Below are 21,386 nucleotides of genomic sequence, written 5' to 3' on the forward strand. Positions count from 1 at the left end.
CAGCTCCCGCACAAAGAGGGCTGATTGTGCTACAGCAGCGGCATTGTCTCTTTTCAGACCGAATTAATTTAATTACTTGTTTTCAAAGGGGTGCAGACTGAAGACCCCCGCTCCCTGGTCTAATAAGGGCCGCCTGGCAACAGCTGCCTTTCTCCACCAGTCAGTCCCATCCCACCGCGGCCATCTGTGGCTCACAGGCTGCACTCAGGAGGGCCAGCGAGCAGCATCAGAGGGACCGGGCGCGTAGCCTTCCCTCCAATCCACCCCAAACGTCTGGAACGAGATAGGATCCGGCGATCTACTCCTATCGACATTCAGAACGAGAAACGTCTCCTTTACTGCTGAGAGCCTTCGCCAAAAAACACCCATCGGGATTCCACGGGGTCTTGCGTTCTCAGCCGGCCCACTCGATGAAAAGTTTCAGGCTGACGTATCCTCCGGGCTGGCAGGCGGGCACACGCCCACGGGGCAGGTTGCTCTCCGGGACACGCGGACCCCCGAGACTCCACATTGTGAGCTTGGGGAGACTAGTCTGAGGACACGGGACTGCCCAGGAATCTCTCCGGGGTCACGACAAACCTTGGGACCGTTTTAGACGTGCGATGGGCTTTTCCGGGGCCCCGGGGTGCCTTCGCCGAGACCTCCGTTCGGCCCAGCCCTCGAGACCTAGTTTGTCTCCGTGCCTTCAAAAGGTAATTATCAAGTAGGGACTGTCTCTATATGTTGCCAACTTGTACTTCCCAAGCGCTTAGTACAGTGCTCTGCACACAGTAAGCGCTCAATAAATACGATTGATTGATCAAGGAAGCCTCCGTAGCCAATGGCTAAGTCAGAGCAAGACAGGGGGTGGGGCAGCGTAAAGGAGTATAAACAAAAAACAGCTGCATTTTTCTAGGAGGGGAACCTCCCTCAGCCCCAAAAGGGACCGCTTTAAGTTTGAGGAGATAATAACCACAATAATGATAATAATTATGGTACTTGTTAAGCACTTACTAGGTGTCAAGCACTGTCCCAAGCACTGGGGTAGATACAAATGAATCAGGTTCGACACAGTCCCCGTCCCTCATGGGCTCACGCTCTTAATCCCCATTTTACAGATGAGGGAACCGAGGCACGGAGAAGCTAAGTGACTTGCCCAAGGTCGCAGAGAAGAAAAATCACACAGACCACCAAGCTTAAGCTATCAGTAGCGAATTCCATCTTACTTACCGCGTTAGCTGGGAAGGCCCGAATCATGACGGCGGTGAAGCCTTTATACAGTGACGCAACTCCCTCCTCTCGGACAAGTTCCCTCAGAACATCTCGGAACCCGTTAGGGTATTTCCCAGCGGGGGCTGTCGAAGTAGAACACAACAACTACCATGCCGGAACCACAACTCGAACTGTACAGGACTCCAGAGAAGATGGCCGGGGACGTCGGCCCTTTGGTTGCTCTAGAAGTAGCAGCGTTGTTCAGTGGCGCTCCGGGAGTCTGAGCATTCCTGTTTCGGGATGCACCGACCCACCCTAAATGTGGGAAGGAACTAGGAACGATGGCCCTAGAGATCGCCCCCCCCACCACCCAAACCCGGTTCATCAGAGGATTATGAGCCGTGGGATTTAATCTTGCGCAGAAAACAAGAACAAATAGCGACCAGACACAGATAAAACAAATGCACGCCCGGACAAGAACGGCCCCTGGCCCTACAGGCCGCAACCATTTTCCCCGGCACACAAGACAGAAGGGCCTGTCGGTCACCTACACTTGGGCCTCATCGGCCTCCTCCGCAGAGACGGGATTCCAGTCTCCCAATTCCCCAGCTTGGGACTGTCCCCTCAGCCTGGACACATTCCTGCTCTTGGATGCTAAACAGTGTCCAGGCTGGGAAACCGGACCCCACCCGGACCCCGGCGCCCCAGAAATGGCAATCCCTATGGCAAAGGTGCTGATGACCCCGGGGACAGGACAATCCCCAAGAAGGATGTGTGCACAGTGATCCACGATGGCATTTTCGTCCCTTGGAGAACTCGGGAGAGGCCAATAAGGCCACTACTGTGTTGAATTTCAGAAGCTCAGACGTCACCATAAGGAGCGTTTGGTTTTTTTTTAAAGAAGAAAAAAGCGAATAGCTAAACAGCACCTGCAGACTTGTTACGTTCCTTAAAGCAAGCAGCTCTGTCAAAAAGGTCTGCCAAATACTTCCCTTTGATTCTCCCATCACCGTGGGCCCATAACGGACTGGGCGCGAAGCACCGTTCGGCCGAAGAGAACACCCAAGGGGTGGGACCCGTCTAATGACCCGTTTCAGCCATCCGTTTGATGCGCTGATACGCACGTCCCTTTACCGGTTTCCCCGCCAGAAGCTGTGAGCCAGTATCAGGGCGCAATCTCCTGCGGCCCCCTCTCCAAGTCGCCAGTTACTCACCAGTCTGGAAGCGGGATTTTAGCACATCAGGCGGGATGGCCACTGCCCAGTTGAAGATCCCTGCCGTGCCCCCAGCCAAGAGTATCCGCAGAGCACTGAGTTCACTGACGCTGCAGAAAACCGTTAAAAACAGGGTTAGGGCGAAAGGTGACCCTTGGGCTCCTTCCGGGTGCCGACAGCGAAGCCGGCTGAGCCTTGGTATGGGTCGGTTATCAGCCAAGAAGAGGAGAATCTTCAGCTATCCTGGGGTGCAGGGGTTCCATGAACGTATTGAAGCGAAAGGCTAAAACTCCTCCCTCACTTTCCCCTGCAGCTAGCGCCTATAGCGGTCCCCCATACTGTACGCTGGGCTGTGGTTTTAGGAAAACACTACACAAAGCAAGTTAGTGTAACGCAAACTGCGCTTCCCAGAGAGGGAGGAGGAAGTGATGGGACTAGGCTCGTGACCCCCTTCGATCCAAAATGTCAAAACTGGACATACATGCCTATTAAGTGTGTAGTACAGTGCTCTGCACGTGGTAAGCACTCAATAAATACGAATGAATGAATACACCTGCCCAAAAACAGGCATGAGAGGAAAAAGCCATCCATCCCCGGGGAAGTTCCCGGTCGCTGATGAGAGCATGGAGCAAGGGAAACACCTGCCGAACGGCAAGAAGGCAGGTAACGGGGGTGTGCCGACGGAAGCTGGGGGAGCAAACGAGGCGGAGAGGGGAGAGGGGTACCTCCTCTCCTCTACCAAATACCCATCCACCCGGTCCGCGGACCCACGGCACAGCGGGTTCCTGAAAATGTATCTTAAGTCGAAATGGCTGGTTGCTTTCTTACACAGACGGCATCTTCAAATTTTCTTCTAGAGGGAGTGGTTCCCGAACCAAAGTCATATACTCTATCCTTACCCAAATTACCCGGAACCGAGTACTCAATTCATTACCGATGACTTGTGTAACTGCATTAACGAATTTCCCTCGAGTCAGAGAGCCTCTGTGGCCAGGTAGCCGACTTTCATTTCCTCAGAAGTAAAACGGAGGCCGTCGGGCCCTCCCCGGCGGGTCTGCCGGGCGCTCACGTAACCCCACCTCGAGGTCTCTTCAAACTTTCATCCCCATTCTGGCTTTTTCCACGGTTCCCCCACTGCCTCACAGCTCCCGTGCAGCCCACACCACCCTAGCCAGCGCCATAAAGAGAGCCAGTGGTGTACGGTCCAATCGACCGTGTCGTAAGGCTGAAGCGGGATGTCAAATTTAGAAATGTTTTAAGTGCCATTTGTTTTCACTCGGAATGTCCTGAGGTCAAGGTCTGCCTGTAAATCAATGCGGTGGGGGGAGGCCCCCTGTATCAGTCTGGAGCATCTGTCCCATCCATCCATCCATCCATCCATCCATCCATCCATCCACCCAAAATGAATCCCTGGAAACTGAGGGAGACCTGGACCTGAGCCATTCTAGGAATGCAGGTTTACCACCTCCTCGCAGCAATGTCCTACACATATAGAGAACAGGCATCACCGGCTGGAGGCAATTCCTTCTTTCAATCATGACACAGGAGGAACCACTTTCAGCAAGCAAGTTATTCCAGCTTCACAGTGGGATGTGTCAACTGGATTAGCCAAAAAAAAAAAAAAGAAAGCACGCCAGAAGCCATGAACTCTTTTACTGCTCTCCCTTTAGAATACATTTCCCATCACTCAAAGGAAGGAATCGAGCCAGGCCTGGAAAATCTCACACGTTTCACTGCAGGTCTTTCCCATGCTAGGCGAAGAAAAGCTCCCCAGAAATGTCTTTCCCTGTCTCATTTGATTCCACTCACCTTTTTCCTTCTGGGGTGAGGATGTTTTTCAGCCATTCGTATGTCATAAAGTACATTCCGCTAGCAGGAACGTCTATGAGTCAAAAAAAAAAAAAGATATCTGAGAATAGGACTATAAATCTGGGTGCCTTTCCTGAATCACATCTGGAGGTGAATGGGAATGACTCAGTAGTAAAAAAAAAGTTTCAGGAGAAATAGTAATTCTGGTATTTGCTAAACGCTTACTGCGTGCCAAGTACTGTAAGTGCTGGGGTAGGTATTACGTGAGCAGGTTGGGCACACACAGGACTCACAGTCTAAGGAGGAAGGAGAACAGGTATTTATTTAATCCCCATTTTACAGACGAGGAAACGGAGGCACGGAGAAGTTAAATGACTTGCCCAAGGTCACCCAGTAGGCAAGTGGTGGAGCCGGGACTGGAACCCAAGCCTCCTGAATCCCAGGCCCAGGCTCTTTCCGTCTGATCGCACTGCCCCACGGGGCCTCTTCCCACTTCCGAGGTCTGAATAGTTCCACTCAGAGGGAGAGGGTCCGACGTTGAGGATTCCCAACAACTTCTTTCCTAGGCCAGCCACTTGCCTTGCCCGAATAAGCCCAACCTCCCTAAAATGACTTAGTCTGCCATGCAATCTCTCTGAATCTACGAAGGTCTGTTTTTTTTTTGAAGCCTGGGCAAATTCAAATCCTGTTTGACTGAAGCCTAGTTCACAGTGAGTCTATTACATCTGCCACAGGAAAATGCCAATATGCTGCTTTGGGGGGCCACCAGGAATTCCCAACTGCACACTGTTTCGGCGATGGTGGCCAATCGTTCTTTCAGCAGTAAAAATTAGGCCACTAGGTACCCTGACCTGTACCTCTAAACCCTCGGGCGGCATCCAGGGCCGACTGGGAATCCGCTTTGGCCTGTAGCCCTCTGTCTGGAGAACTTCCTGGGGAATAGGACAGTCGGTCAGCTAGTCATATTTACTGAGCTCTTACTGTGTGCAGAACACTGTAATAATAATAATAATAATTTTGGCACCTCCTAAGCGCTTGCTATGTTCCAAGCACTCTTCTAATGGCCAGGGTGGACACAAGCTAATCAGGTTGGACACATTCCCTGGACCACATGGGCCTCCAACTCCTTCCACTGGATCCTTCCTTCCAGCCTTGTCCTTCCTGGATTCCCTGGAGGGCTCTTGGAACTGCCTGGGGCAGAAGATGATTTAAAACCCTTCCTCCTCCCCCAACTAGGCAGCCGAGAGCTCCCGGGGGTCACTCCAAATGTGATCTAAACCTCTAGAGGAGGAGCCTTCGTGGGACCTGAAGCTACTCCCCACACCTCGGTGGCCCTTTCTGTCCAGCGGCAGCGGTCACCCAACTCGCCTAGATTTCACTGAACTACAAGGCAAGTGAAAACGGCGATGGGGGTGAGGCACCCTCAACTGATGACATTTTGACATTAATTCCCTGCCACTTCTAGGGCTTACACCGCCTCTACCCGGGCTGTCGTCAAAGCCGTCTTGTGCGGTTACTGGAAGATGGAGAAGAACACTTTAACAAACCTCTCAGCATTCATTAACTCGATGACTGAAGTCCCTCCTAGGTTGATGGTAGATTCTTGGCTACCATCACCTGGAAAACTGTGACGTGGCCACCTCTGAGGGGGAGGTGGGAGATGCGGGGAGAGAGTCAATCGTGAAACTTCAATATTGGTCATTTCCATCTAATACCCTGTAGGGCAGGGGTATTCTACATCCCATTCATTCATTCATTCATTCAATCGTATTTATTGAGCGCTGCCTGTGTGCAGAGCACTGGACTAAGCGCTTGGGAAGTCCAAGTTGGCAACATACAGAGACGGTCCCTACCCAACAGTGGGCTCACAGTCTAGAAGGGGGAGACGGAGAACAAAACTGTGGTGGGACTCAAAATCCATAAACGCTCGCTTTCCTCAACAATCAATCGTATTTATTGAGCGCTTCCTGTGTGCAGAGCACTGGACTAAGCGCTTGGGAAGTCCAAGTTGGCAACATATAGAGACGGTCCCTACCCAACAGTGGGCTCCCAGTCTAGAAGGGGGAGACGGAGAACAAAACAAAACTGTGGTGGGACTCAAAATCCACAAACGCTCGCTTTCCTGAACAAGAGTCCCCCGCCCCCCGGCCATGGCAACTCCATGCTCTCCAAGGGTCATGATCCTCAGTAAGTTACCTCGCATAAGCGTGAGCACAGTTCCTTTGTAAATGCCTCGAATTCCAGCCTCGTGATACAGCTTTTTGGCACAGTCCAAGGGCCCATTGTATTTAACGTCGCCTGAAGCGGCTTGGATCTGGGGAGTGGAAAGGACAGAAGAGCTCATTACTAATCAGAAACTAGAAGGTTAAAAACCAGCCCACTATCATCACAGTGTGCCCCTGGGGCATACAAGAGTATTTGGCACAGCGGAAACTTAAAGAGATGGAGGAGGAGACGGAAGAGGACGGGGAAGAAGAGAAAGAAAGGTGTGTTGGGGGAGACGGACGGAGGGCTGGTAAGACGGAGAGGGGAGGGAAAAGGAAGAGGTGAAGCAGCGGGATCTTAGGCCGGAAAGCCCAAATCCCTCCTTTTAAGTCTGTCATCTTTCCCATGATTTCATCAATTCATTCACTCATTCAATCGTATTTATTGGGCACTTACTGGGTGCAGAGCACTGCACTAAGCACTTGGAAAGTACAATTCAGCAACAAATAGAGATAATCCCTGCCCAACACCGGGCTCACAGTCTAGAAGGGGGGAGGCAGACATCAAAACAAGTAAACAGGCATCAACGGCATCAATAGAATTATACACACATCATTAATAAAATAAATAGAATTCATTCATTCAGTCATTCAATCGTATTTATTGAGCGCTTACTGTGTGCAAAGCACTGGACTAAGAGCTTGGGAAGTCCAAGTTGGCAACATATAGGGACGGTCCCTACCCAACAGCGGGCTCACAGTCTAGAAGGGGGAGACAGACAACAAAACATATAAACCAAATAAAATTAATAGAATAAGTACAAGTAAAATAGAGTAATAAATATGTACAAACATATATACAGGTATACATATATACCTCTTTTCAAAAGTATATTTCCTCTGTGACTATGCCCGCAGGTGCACCCATCACAAAGGCTAATCACTGAGGTTCCCAACAGGTGAATGATCAAAGATGAGCGAAGCTCTTTTTTCGGTTTTCTTAAGTACCAGGTGTTTATATTCTGTGTTTATATTATTATAATATAATATATTATATTATTATAGAATAATAAGTATGTACATATACACACAAGTGCTGTGGGGCGGGGAGAGAGAGAGGCCCCCGAATGCAAGTTCCTTCAAGGGCCACTTTCCCTTTCTTAATACTCCCCTTTCCCTCCTCCTATGTTGCCAACTTGTACTTCCCAAGCGCTTAGTACAGTGCTCTGCACACAGTAAGCGCTCACTAAATACGACCGCATCTCCCGCCACCCCGGCTGCCTCGATCCATCAATCAATCAGTGGTGTTTACTGAGTGCTTCCTGTGTGCGGAGCACTGAACACAGTACAGTGTACACTGTACAAAATAAGTTGGGAAAAGTACAATACGACAGAGTTGGTAGGCATGTCCCTTGTCCACAAGGAGTTTCCAGTTTAGAGATCAAGGGATCTTTCTACCTACTCCCGAAAGCTACCCCTATGCCTGGACTTTGGAGTCCATGCCTTCTCACCACCTGAATCCCCTGGGATCTCTTGCTCCCACCCTCCCCCTGCTATCTTCAATCCTTCACTCTCCCCCTGGTTTATTTCTCTCCCTCAGGCATCCCTAAGGGGGGGAAAAAAGCCTCTCTGCCGCTTTCAATACGGTTGACCAGCCTCTCGTGGAAACTCCCTCTGCCTCTGGTTTTATCAGCACATCATTCAATCAATCGTGTTTATTGTGCCCTTACCGAATACAACCGAGTCGGTAGACACGTCCCCCGCCCGTGACGAACTCACTTTCTACCTTTCTGGCTTGTCCTCTTCAACTTCCTTTGCCGGCTCCTCTTCCCCTCCTCTCCCGGGGCACTCGGCTCTTCCCGCTTAGCACTCGCTCTCCCGGGGAATTCACCCGACTCGCTTGATCTTTGGTTTTAGCTGCGGCTACCGCCGCTGTGGAGATGACTCCCGAATCCGTATTTCCAGACCTAGTCCCGCACCTGCTCCACAAAACTGCCTCTGAAACAGGTCCACCTGGATGGCCTGCTGAATTTTTTTCAGATGAAGTTCGGCGAGCCATCTGGGTGTAAACTTAATACGGCGTTTACGAAGTAAGTCCTTATCCACCCTTTTGAACCCTCCCACTCATTTTTTCCATCACTGTCACCCACACCACTCCTCTCCCTGTGTCTCAAGTTTGCAACCTTGAGGTCAACTTCAATACCTCTTTCACCCTCCCCATCTCCAATCTGTTTCTAAGATTTTCTTCTGATAATATCTCATTTCCTGTCCTTCCTCTCCGCCCTTACAACCACCGCCCCCGTACAAGAATTTAACACCTCCCGCCTGGATTATGGGGACGGTTTTCTTTCTGGTCTCCCTGCTTCCTGCCTCTCCCCTCCTCACCCAATTTCCCAAGTGTTGACTGGAACACATCATGCTCCTCAAAAGCCTCCAACGGCGCCCTGTTGCCTCTTACATAAAATCAAAGGAGCCTCTGACCACTGATTTGAAATCTTTCTATCTGCCGGCTGCATCATAGCTAGTTGCCTTACTAAACCCCAGCCCTCATTCCTTGGTCACTCCGCTCTCTGACTGTTGACCCACTGCTCAAGTCAATCCCCCATTTGCAGTGTCCTCCTCCTTCTTTTCGGGGCATTTTTTTGCGCTATTTGTTAAGCACTTACTACGTGCCAGGCACTGTACCAAGCGTTGGGGTAAATATGAGCTAATTAGGTGAGGGACAGTTCATATCCCACATGGGGCTCACAGTCTTAATGCCCATTTTACAGATAACTGAGGCACAGAGAAGTGAGGCTACTTGCCCGAGTTCAAATGGCAGGGCCGGGATTAGAACCCAAGTCCTTCCGACTCCCGGGTCCAAGCTCTATCCACTAGGCCACACTTGGCCAAACTCGGTCCCTGCCTTCCTTGAAGACCCTTCTAAAAGGTCACCTCCTCCAGATTCCTCGATTAATCCCCACTCCTTCCCATTCACCTCTGTGATTTACCCGCTGAAGCTTGCTATTTTCATCAATGTTCCTGCAGCCTTACCAGTTGTCCGCATGTCATCTCATATGTGCTTCTCTCTGCCCATTAGACTGCAAACTCCTCGGGCCAGGGACTAGTAAGCGCTCAATAAAGACGATCGAACGAATGAATGAATGACTACTTCTCCAGTATATCCCGTACACTCCTAATTCAGTGCTCTGCGCCCAACGGGCCCTCAATCAATTCTGCTTTAACAACAGTAATATCAATCAATCGTACTTACTGAGCGCTTACTGTGTGCAGAGCATTCAGTAATAATAATGATAGTAATAGCAGTATGTTTTAAGCTCTTACTGTGTGCCACGGACTGTCCTAAGCACTGGGGTAGATACAAGAAAATCAGGCCAAAGTCCCTGACCCTCATGGGGCCCCCAGTCTCAGGGGGAGGGAGAACAGATATTTTATCTCTATTTGACAGATGAGGAGACTGAGGCCCAGACTGAGCCCCCTTTTTCCTCTCCTCCTTCCCCTCCCTAGAGCACTTGTATATATATTTGTACAGATTTATTACTCTGTTTTCCTTGTACATGTTTACTATTCTATTTATTCTGTTAATGATGTGCATCTAGCTTTAATTCTATTTGTTCTGACGATTTTGACACCTGCCTCCATGTTCTGCTTTGTTGTCTGTCTCCCCCTTCTAGACTGGGAGCCCGCTGTCGGATAATCAATCAATCAATCAATCGCATTTATTGAGCGCTTACTGTGTGTAGAGCACTGTACTAAGCGCTTGGGAAGTACAAGTCGGCAACACATAGAGACGGTCCCTATCCAACAGCGGGCTCACAGTGAAAGGCTTTCATCAGTGGAACACCATTCCTCTCGATAGGACTGTGGGCTCTTTTTCACTTACTGGTTATGTGCTGCCAGGAAACAAGAAGTGAGTTACTGTAAAGGTAGGGAGACATGTACTTGAGGGGAAGCCTTTAAAATACTCTTCTTTAATAGTTTGACATAGTGATTTTTTGCAAAAAAAAAGAAAATGGATAGAGATTAGGCAGTTTGGAAGGCCCTGGCTAGAGGCATAAAACATTTTGTCCTACATTTCCAGAAACAAAACTTCCTCTGCAGTGGTAGCAGACTTGACACCCGTCCACGTTTTGTTTTGTTGTCTGTCTCCCCCTTCTAGACGGGGAGCCCGTTGTTGGGTAGGAACCGTCTCTATATGTTGCCAACTTGGACTTCCCAAGCGCTTAGTCCAGTGCTCTGCACACAGTAAGCGCTCAATAAATACGATTGAATGAATGAATGAATGGTTTTCTGATCTGGCCCGGCGGGATCAGTCACTGGCACCCATCAGAATCAATCAATCAATCAATATTTAGTGAGCGCTTACTGTGTGCAGAGCACTGGACTAAGCGCTTGGGAAGTCCAAGTTGGCAACATATAGAGACGGTCCCTACCCAACAGTGGGCTCACAGTCTAGAAGGGGGAGACAGAGAACAAAACCAAACATATTAACAAAATGAAATAAATAGAATAGATATTTACAAGTAAAATAAATAAAGAGTAATAAATATGTACAAACATATATACAGGATATATATACAGAATCATCGGGTTGTACAGAAGCGCCCACTGGATGCCGGCATTCATTCACTCATTCGATCGTATTTATTGAGCGCTTACTGTGTGCAGAGCACTGTCCTAAGCGCTTGGGAAGTCCAAGCTGGCAACACATAGAGACGGTCCCTACCCAACAGCGGGGTCACAGTCTAGAAGGGGGAGACAGACAACCAAACAAACCATATTAACAAAATGAAAGAAACAGAATAGTAAATATGTACAAGTAAAATAGAGTAATAAATCTGTACAAACATATATACAGGTGCGGTGGGGAGGGGAAGGAGGTAAGGCGGGGGGGATAGCAGCATGGCCTAGTGGCTTGGGAGTCTGAGGTCATGGGCTCTAATCCCTCCTCCGCCGCCTGCCTGCTGTGTGACCTTGGGCAAGTCACCTAGCTTCTCTGTGCCTCACCTGCCTCATCTGTAAAATGGGGACTGAGCCCCACATGGGACAACCTGATCACCTTGTATCTGCCCCAGCGCTTAGAACAGTGCTTGGCACATAGCAAGCACTTAACAGATACCATAATTACTACGATGATGATTACAACAAGATCCTGGAGAATTACAGGGAAACTGAATGATGTTGTCCTTCCCCTCAAGAAGTTAAAGTCCAGGGAAAAGATGATCATGGAAGAACGTAGTCCTTATCAGCACTGAAAAACCCTGAGAATACCGGCACCGAGGAAAAGAACCGAAACACCCGGACATGGAAATGAACAGGGGGCCTCTCCTGTCCATGCCGAAACTCATTCCTGGCCTCGGGAGCTTTGGGAAATTTTTTACACGATCCGCAGAACCCCCCTCTCTCTGTTCCAGTAGAAAGCTGGGTTTTCTTTCCCACATGGAAGTGGGTGGCCCTCGGAGAATCTCCCTGCAGAACACGGAGACCTCCAGTGTGTTTGGCTTGGCTGCCTTTTGAATGTTTCACTAGGACCGGACCAGAGATGTGAAGGCCTGGAAACAGCTGAAAAAGGAGAGGGATAAGAGGGAGGAAGGACAAACTGCGTTTACCCCTTCCAAGACTCGTCCTCTTTTTTTTACCAACTGAAAAACCGCACACATGGAATCAAATTTTTTAAATCCCTCTTGTGCCGTATTTTCTTTTAGAATGATTAAGTACTTTGAGATCGTTACGGCTGATCTTTACTCTCAGAACATTTCTAAACGTTATATAGTAAGAGGATGCTTTTTGCCAGCCAATTTTCAGTATTAGCTGTTCTCCGTATCGGCGCCTACACGCTTCACGGGCGCGTACTAAAACGATCAGAATTGTCGGCTCTCAAATTCAAGATGGATTTCTGCCCGCAGAGTAGGGCTGCCCGCTTCAGAGGGAGAAAAAGGGAGCTCAAAATGGGGCTGGGCCTTGATCTCTGGTGATGTTTGATTACCGTAATCATCTGTACCACACTTTCCCGAGAAGCAGTGGAAAGAGCCCGGGCTTTGGAGTCAGAGGTCACGGGTTCGACTCCCGACTCCGCCACACGTCTGCTGTGTGGCCTTGGGCAAGTCGCTTAACTTCTCGGAGCCTCGGTTCCCTCAGCTGGAAAATGGGGATGATGACGGTGTGCCCCACGCGGGACCACCTGATCACCTTGTATTCCCCCCCAGCGCTCAGAACAGTGTTTTGCACATAGTAAGCGCTTAACAAATGCCATCATCGTCATCATCGTCACCTGAAAGAATGTGAGAGGACCCACAAAAGTCCCACCTTCAACTGTGTTGGCAACAGGGCCCCCAACCTGGAATGGAGGCGGTAAGAAGGTAAGAGGAAGCAGAAGCAGCACGGCCTAGTGGCTAGAGCACGGGCCCGGGAGTCGACGGGCCTGGGTTCAACTCCCGGCTCCGCCACTCATCTGCCGTGCTACCGCGGCCAAGTCACTTCACTTCCCCGGCCCTCAGTTCTCTCATCTGCAAAACGGGCATTCAATACCTTGAGCAGCAGCGTGGCCTCGTGGAAAGAGCAAGGGCCTAAGAGTCAGAGGACCTGAGTTCTAGTCCTGGCTCGGCTGCCTGCTGTGTGACCTGGGGGAAGTCTCTGAACTTCTCTGGGCCTCGGTCTCCTCAGTCAACACCTGTCCTCCCTCCACCTTAGACTCTGAGCTCCATGTGGGACAGGGACTGTGTCTAATGCGACCAACTTCTGTCTACCCCAGTGCTAAGAACGGTGCTTGACGACAGAGTAAGTGCTTAAAGAAAGAAAAGACCGTTGGCTGTCTAAAATTCTTGCATCTACTGGCCACTGCAAACTTCGTGCTGGGTAACTCCAGTGGGAATGGTTTTCTGTTTATTTCATCTCTTCCCTTCTTCCCGTCACTGCTCCCTCCGCGTGCCAAGTATTTTTGTCCGGGTACTTCCATGTGTGTCTGAGAGAGAGGCTTGTGGGACCGGACGGGGGTGTGACTGGGTCCGTTTATCCGGCCTCTTTTTCCGTCTCTTGGTCTGCTTCTGTCTGTATCTCCCCAGTTCCCTTCCCTGCTTTTTTCTCTCCTCTACGCCCCATGCTTGGACCACTGATCCTCCCTCTCCAGCTTCTCTTGAAATTCCCCCAAATATTCACCCTCTACTTTCGAGTTAAAGTTTGGAGATGCTAGAATATGATAATAATAATAATAATGGCATTTATTAAGCGCTTACTATGTGCGAAGCACCGCTCTAAGCGCTGGGGAGGTTACGAGGTGATCAGGTTGTCCCTCGGGGGGCTCACAGTCTTCATCCCCATTTTCCAGATGAGGTCACTGAGGCCCAGAGAAGTGAAGTGACTTGCCCAAAGTCCCCCAGCTGACAATTGGCGGAGCCGGGATTTGAACCCATGACCTCTGACTCCAAAGCCCGGGCTCTTTCCGCTGAGCCGCGCTGCTTCTCATAAGGGCTTAGGGCTTGAGGCCCTAAAGCTGCTGTTCTCTGAGACTCACGCAAGGTACAACAGACTTTGCACTTTGGGCCGGTCAATCAATACAGTACTCGGTGAGTGCTGAACGAATACCACTGATTCATTATTGAGCACTTACCCTGTGCAGAGCACTGTACTAACACTTGGGAGGGGAAAACAGAGTCAGTGGACATGATCCCTGCCCTCAAGGAGCTTACAATCTACCAGGGGAGACTGACATAAAAACAAATTACAGGCAGGGAAGAGCAACGGTGTTTAAAGATATGTACGTGAGTGCTGCGGGGGGGGGGGGGGAACTACGTACACCCACGTGTCTGGGTAATGCGTAATCAATCAATCAATCGTATTTATTGAGCGCTTACTGTGTGCACAGCACTGTACTAAGCGCTTGGGAAGTACAAGTTGGCAACATATAGAGACAGTCCCTACCCAACAGTGGGCTCACAGTCTAAAAGCGTAAGGGCCGGAGAGGCAGTAAGAGGGGGGAGATAGGGTGGGGAGATGTGACTTCCCTCTAGACTGTAAGCTCGTTGTAGGCAGGGAAAGTCACTGTTTGATGCTGTGCTGTACTTTCCCAAGCGCTTAGTACAGTGCCCTGCACACAGTAAGCGCTCAATAAATACGACCGAAGGAAGAAGGGCCTCGAAGGTGGGAAGAGTGGTGGTCTGTCAGATGTAAAGGGGGGCGTTCCAGCTAGAAGGAGAACAGTCCTTCTAGACTGTGAGCCCGTTGTTGGGTAGGGACCGTCTCTATATGTTGCCAACTTGTACGTCCCAAGCGCTTAGTACAGTGCTCTGCACACAGTAAGCGCTCAATAAATACAATTGATTGATTGATTGACTGACCAAGAGGTCGAGAGCGAGGAGAACCAGGCACAATGAGTAGGTCAGCTTGAAGGGAGTTCCAAGAGTTCAACCGCAATACTGTGTGCCACTTAATTATGATTAATCCAGTAGATAGTTCTTAAGCTCCCAACTTAATTTTAGATTCGATAATCAAGTACTGGAAGCAGTTCAATTTGTTCTCTTCGTCTGTTATTTTCCCGAAGCTTTACCTGACGTCGGATGCTGGTAAATTTCCATGGACTTCAAAAGCAGTTCGGAAACAGGTCACGGGTCTTTTGTGAAAACAATGGCGATGTTTAAGAAATCACGGGAATAGAAAGAAGATGGCTTGAAGTGAAGGATGACTCCCTACACCTTGCTCCACCTGCTTACCTGTAAAAGGCACTTGATCCTCTCTCCCGGGGCCATGATTGCTGTCGTGAACACACCGGATAGCATCCCGGCTGCAAACAGCTGGGGATAGCTGCACGGAGAAAAAGACAGAAAGAGAGGGACGTGAGTGAACTGCAGATGATTCGGGAAGTTCAGGAGGGATAGGTCTGGAAGGGGCCATCTGCTTTTTGCGCCTTCCAGACAGGAGTCCCGCAGACAAAAACAATACGTCTTCAAACACCAGCCTCCCCTCTACTGCCGCGTCTTTACGACGCAGGGGGTCGAGGAGAGGGTGTCCTCATCCCTTTCCGGACGAGGCATCCCCAAGACACGGAAGGGTTAGCGGGATAATAACGATGGCATTTATTAAGTGGCAGCTGTCCAGGCCTCCGGGGCCAAAATGAGTGGGAGGCCTGACTTGCATCACTTCCTGAGTTGTGGATTCAAGCTGATTTCCAAGGACTACCCCGGGCCTGATAACCCTGCCCTCTAATCCCCATCAATTTAGCTCCAAGGACTCAGCCTAGCTGAACGCCGTCTTGGCCCGGCAGGGCAGAGACAGAGAGACGGCTTCTGCTAGCCCATTCCCCTCCCTCTCACGGCTCCAAACTGGGAATGTGAGCTCGACTGGTGCGGGGGGGGGGGGAGCACGCTTTGCCGAGTAGCCGAGACGACGCCTTTGGAGTTAACCGCACCCCGTACGTGCTTTATAAATCCAACGCCGAGAGACCCTATCTCAGGGACGAATGCCCATTTCTCCACTAGAACGTATTGTGCAGAGCTCCGTGCTAGGCCCTTCCGAGCACAAACGAGGAAAAGGACCAAGCCCTGCCCACAAGGAGCTTTCCAATTCAGGGCGGCGACAGGGAGACAGAACCTGGAGCCACAAATGAGAGACGGGAGTGAGAACCAAAAACACGAGCACAGAAACCAAAAGGGTGGGTGAAGGGCAAAGGAGGTGGGAACGGTTGGGGCTGCCTCTTGGAGGAGGTGGGCTTGCAGGAGGGCTTTGAAGGTGGGGAGGGATAATAATAATAATGATGGTATTTATGAAGCGCTTACTATGTCCAAAGCACTGTTCTAAGCGCTGGGGAGGTTACAAGGAGATCAGGTTGTCCCACGGGGGGCTCACAGTCTTCATCCCCATTTTCCAGATGAGGGAACTGAGGCCCAGAGAAGTGCCCGAAGCCACCCAGCTGACGGAGCCGGGATTTGAACCCATGACCTCTGACTCCTAAGCCCGGGCTCTTTCCACTGAGCCACGCTGCTTCTCTGTGTGGCCTGGGAGGTGTGAAGGGGGAGGGAGTTTCAGGCAGGAGGAAGGGTGAGAACGAAGGGTCCACAGCAAGCAAGGGCGTGCCCAGGGGACGTAAGATGGCAAGCTCTTCTCTCGGCCGAGAGCTCGGACCACTAAAGTTACGGGGGCAACCCGAGAGCAATCTTGGCACAGGGTCTGTAGGTTTTCAACTTCTTCCTCTCCGGTAACAATCCCGCCTCATTCTTGCCTTGCTTTTCTGGGCTGAGAATCTTTTCCACATCGGAACAAAAGGGCGTCAGCGCCTCGTGGACAAGGCCGGGTCGCTTGGTTATTCAGTATTTTCCCGCGCCCCCTGTGCAATGCACCGCACCGAGCGGGTGCTTAAGAAATGCCGCAACTCCTCTTCCTCCTGGTACAGCCACCTAGTCTAGCATGCCTAACTGCGCTTCTGGTAACCCCTCAGAAATCGCTCACCGGTGAATCGGTCCAAACTCTTCTTGACTCAGCTCTCCACAGCCTGCGCGGCTTTCTGGAATAATAAACTCCCAAAGCCTACCGCTGCCTTCCTTTGTCCCTACCACCTACAAGTTTCAACGGCCGCCCCTTTTAGCTGGCTGTGGGATTTGTTGAGCAACCGTCCCCTCTTTGTCCCGTCCACGCCCTGCATGATTTCATAAACTTCAAGTATCTCCCCTCTCAGAGGTGCCAGTTTTTTTGTTTTGTGGGGGGGATGAACTTGGGGTTCGGCTTTGAGGAGATGGTAAGGGTGGAAAACACCCCTCTGGGCCCCGAGCTGTGCCTGGAAGAGACACAGAAAGCCTCAAGCTGGCCCTGAGCCGGAAGAGGAGCACCGAAGAGGCACCACCCGGCATTAATAATCATAATGATGGCATTTATTAAGCGCTTACTGTGTGCAAAGCACGGCTCTAAGCGCTGGGAAGGTTACCAGGTGATTGGGTTGCCCCACGGGGGGCTCACAGTCTTAATCTCCATTTTACAGGTGAGGTAAGTGAGGCCCAGAGAAGTGAAGTGACTTGCCCCAAGTCACCCAGCTGACAGTTGGCGGAGCCGGGATTTGAACCCATAACCTCGGACTCCAAAGCCCGGGCTCTTTTCCACTGAGCCACGCCGCTTCTCTCTAAGACTCATTAAGAGTCTGGGAGGTTCGTAGGAATCTCCGACCAGGCCCGAAAGCCTGGCAGGAGGAAGAAGGCCATAGTACGGCGGCAATGCTATCACCGGGTCATCCGGCCTCGTATTTTGTCTCCCATAATAACGATGGTGGTTGTTAAGGGCTTACTTTGTTCCGAGCACTTTGGACAGTTTACAAAAGAGGAAACTGAGGCACAGAAGTCACCACACAGGAGACCAGGCGGGCAGCTGACCCGTGTTCTTGCCACTAGGCCCCACCGCTTCTCTTGAATCTCCTGTTCAACCTTCTGTGGTAACAAAAGGCATGTTTATCACCTGCTAGGGGAAGAAGTGTTCCTTCCGTTATTTTCAACCTGCTATTTTCACGCTTCATTGGGGCCTCCTTTGTTCTGATGGTGTGGGTTGGTGAAAATAGAAATTTCCCGCACACCCTCTACCCGCCCCTATTTGCCCTCACTGCTGGACTCCCTAACCTAGGGCGGTGCGTGACGGGGGAAAAGGGCGGGACAGGGCGGCCGCCGCTTGCCCAAAGCACTTGAGGGGTAAAGCGGATGTCTTCATCCCACAGTGCCAATTCCCGCCCTCATCCTCATGGAGCTGGCAGCCCTGTCCTCCTTCAGTCTTTGTCTTTCCTGCCTGAAGAGTTCAGGATTTCCTTACAAGAAAGCGTCTTCAACTTTGCCCGTCTCCATCCCAGCACTTAGTACAGTGCCTGACGCATAGGAAGCACTTAATAGATACCATAATTGTTATCGTCATCTCCCTGATCAGCTCGGTGTAACTTCTGACCCCAGTCAATCACCGGCATCTATTGCACGCTTATTGTGTGCAGAGCACTGGACTAAGCACTTGGGAAGGCTTGGGCCAACAGACTTGGTGGACGCAATCCTTGCCCAGGAGGAGTTAAAATAGAATAGACAGGCATTAAAACAGATTAGGGGTAGGGGAAATAGTAGAGTAGTGTAAGGATGTGTTGTACAGAGGTATCGTGGGGCTGGGATGAGTCTTGAAGTGCTTAGCTCACTGCGGGCAGGGAACGTGTCGATCAACTGCTATATTGTACTCTCCCAGGCACTCAGTACAGTGCTCTGCAAACAGTAAGCACTCAGTAAATACGACCGATTAAGGGGTCCGCAGTCAAGTGCACAGTCAACATGGCGGGAAGGGCAGCTGCGGGAAATAAAGGGCTTAGGAGATGTGATCTTCTAGACCGTGAGCCCACTGTTGGGTAGGGACCGTCTCTATATGTTGCCAACTTGTACTTCCCAAGCGCTTAGTACATTGCTCTGCACACAGTAAGCGCTCAATACGATTGATTGATTGATTTTTGGAGGGCTTTGAAGGCGAGGAGAAGTGGAGGTCTGTGGGCTACGAAGCGGAGAGGGAGTTTCAGGCCCTCCGGCTCTAGCACGTCCTCCTTAAGACGGTGTCCCGAGCTACACACAGCAGGCCAGGTGCTGCGTACCAGACCGGTGATTTAAAAGGATGGCCAGCCACGACGCCAAGATCTCCCTCCTCGGTCGTGACTAACACCTCGGAGCATATCTCCTCCCCCAGGGCAATGGACCGCCTCCTTTTCGGGACTCACAGGACCTATCGCCGGGATTTGGACTCCTGAGACGAGTGGAAAAGGAGGCAGCTGAAATACTGACAGAAAACACAATCTGGGTTAGCAGCACGGCGCAGGGCTGGGCCTAGGGGTCAGAAGGTCATGGGTTCTAATCCTGGCTCTGCCCCTTGGCTGCTGCGCGACCTTGGGCCAGTCACTTCACCTCTCTGGGCCTCAGTTACCTCATCTGGAAAATGAGGACTGAGACTGTGAGCCCGCCGCAGAACAGGGACTGTGTCCATCCCAATTTGCTTGTATCCACGGTACCTGGCACGTAGTAAGCGCTTAATACCATAATAATAATAATAACTTCTATTATTATTATCCACTATTTACACCACCCCCACTCCCCCGAACCTATTTAAAAATTATTTGCCAGGACACAACACAGTGCACAAGGATTCTGAGCCCAGTCTTCTAAAAGGCACCCTGCCTAAGGAGAGCATCTGTTTTAATGGGAACACTCCTATTTTCTGCCTTAGCATGTGTGGGCCATATGTTTCACTGCCGCTTATTGCGGGCAACAAATGGGAATTCAATTCAATCTTTCAAATTCTCAATCCCGATGTTAATCATCCCCTTCATCAATGGCATTTCCTGAGCGCCCGGGGGGCTGAGTGACTCATTCATTCAATCGTATTTATTGAGCGCTTGCTGTGTGCAGAGCACTGGACTAAGCGCTTGGGAAGTCCAAGTCGGCAACGTAGAGAGACGGTCCCTACCCAACGACGGGCTCACAGTCTAGAAGGGGGAGACAGGCAACAAAACAAAACAAAACAAAACATGTAGTGCCTGCTGGTTGCACTGCACTGCACTAAGCACCTGGGAGAGGCCAACAGAAGCACAAGACGCGTTCCCTGCCCCACAAGGAGCTTCCACGCTAACAGAGGAAATGGGCACAGAAGTATTCCCAAATAGAGATACCAGGATAAATGATTCATTGCTGGTTCAATGCTGAGAGGACTGTACTAAACGCTTGGGAGAGGACCAAAAAAAATAATCATGATGGCATTTATTCAGCACTCGCTACGTACAAAGCACTGTGATAGGAAGCTGACAATCAGATCGAACCCAGTCCCTGTCCCACAGAGGACTCATAGTCTAAGAGAAACAGTGTGGCCTGGTGGATAGAGGACGAGCTTGGGAGTCAGAAGGACCTGGGTTCTAATCCCTGCTCCGTCTCTTGTCTGTTGCGTGACCTTGGGCGAGTCACTTCACTTCTCCGGGCCTCCATTCCCTTATCTGCAAAATGGGGATTCAATACCTGTTTTGCCTCCTATTTAGACTGGGAGCCCCATGAGGGGCCTGATTATCTTGTCCCTTCCCCAGTGCTCAGTATAGCGCTTGGTACGGAGTAAGCGCTTAACAAATACCACTATTATTATTAGGATGGAGGAAAACCCAGAATTTTCTCCCCATTATACACCTGAAGAAAACGAAGCACAGAGAGGTTAATTGAGTTGCCCAAGGTCACGGAGCAGGGCTCCGGATTCCCAGTCCTGTGCTCTTTCCCCCAGTCCGCACTGCCTCTGAAGCAAAACGAAACACGGCCCCTGGCCTCTTGGGGCTTATGATCTAATGGGGAAAGAGAGGTAGATACAGGGGGAGGAGGAAAAAGAATAAGGATATAATAGGTGGGAGTATGAATATTTCTGAGTGAGACAGCTACCCCGGTGCTTGGCAGAGTAAGCGCTTAACAGGTACAATAATAATAATAATAATGATAGTGATAATAAAGTTTGAGGAGGAGCGCCCTGTGCACTGATCTAACTTACTACGCACTAACCCAAACCTGCAATCAGTCGATCTCTGGTACTTATTGAGCACTTACCGTGTGCAGAGCACTGCACTGAGGAAGGCTTCTTGATAAAAATGGGACTTGAGGAGAGCTTTGGAGATGGGGAGAGACATGGGCTGGCATACTGGAAGCGGGAGAGTCCACAAGGAGGTTTAACTGGAAGGTGAGCTTAGGAGAAACGCAAGTGGGAGCTGGGAAGTAGCCGGTGAAAAGCCCCGATAGATAAGAAGGGGCGCGCTAGTGGAGAGCCCTGAAGCCAAAGGTTGGGACTTTCTGCTTGAGGCAGAGCAAAACTGGAAGCCACGGGAGGCTTTGGGGGAGTGAAGAGACCTGCGCGGCACCACGTTTTAAGATGACGACCCAGGCAGCAGCAGAAAGTCTAAGACGGAAGGGACTGACTGACTGTACGGGCAACTCAATTAACTTCCCTGTGCTTCGTTTTCTTC

At 50.6% G+C, this 21,386-nt stretch overlaps 1 protein-coding gene across 1 annotated transcript in view; it reads right to left on the bottom strand.

Annotated features, from left to right (window-relative positions):
* The window catches only part of SLC25A20 (solute carrier family 25 member 20), a 54,826-nt gene that overhangs the window by 995 nt on the left and 32,445 nt on the right, over positions 1-21,386 (bottom strand). The window contains exons 4-8 of the mRNA XM_038740196.1: positions 15,124-15,214; positions 6,411-6,528; positions 4,215-4,287; positions 2,406-2,515; positions 1,210-1,334 (exon numbers count right to left, since the gene is read on the bottom strand). Of these exons, the coding sequence (XP_038596124.1) occupies positions 1,210-1,334; positions 2,406-2,515; positions 4,215-4,287; positions 6,411-6,528; positions 15,124-15,214 (517 nt within the window). The remainder of the gene's footprint in view (positions 1-1,209; positions 1,335-2,405; positions 2,516-4,214; positions 4,288-6,410; positions 6,529-15,123; positions 15,215-21,386) is intronic.

This window comes from Tachyglossus aculeatus, chromosome X1 (genome assembly GCF_015852505.1).
Source record: "Tachyglossus aculeatus isolate mTacAcu1 chromosome X1, mTacAcu1.pri, whole genome shotgun sequence".
Lineage (NCBI taxonomy): Eukaryota > Metazoa > Chordata > Mammalia > Monotremata > Tachyglossidae > Tachyglossus > Tachyglossus aculeatus.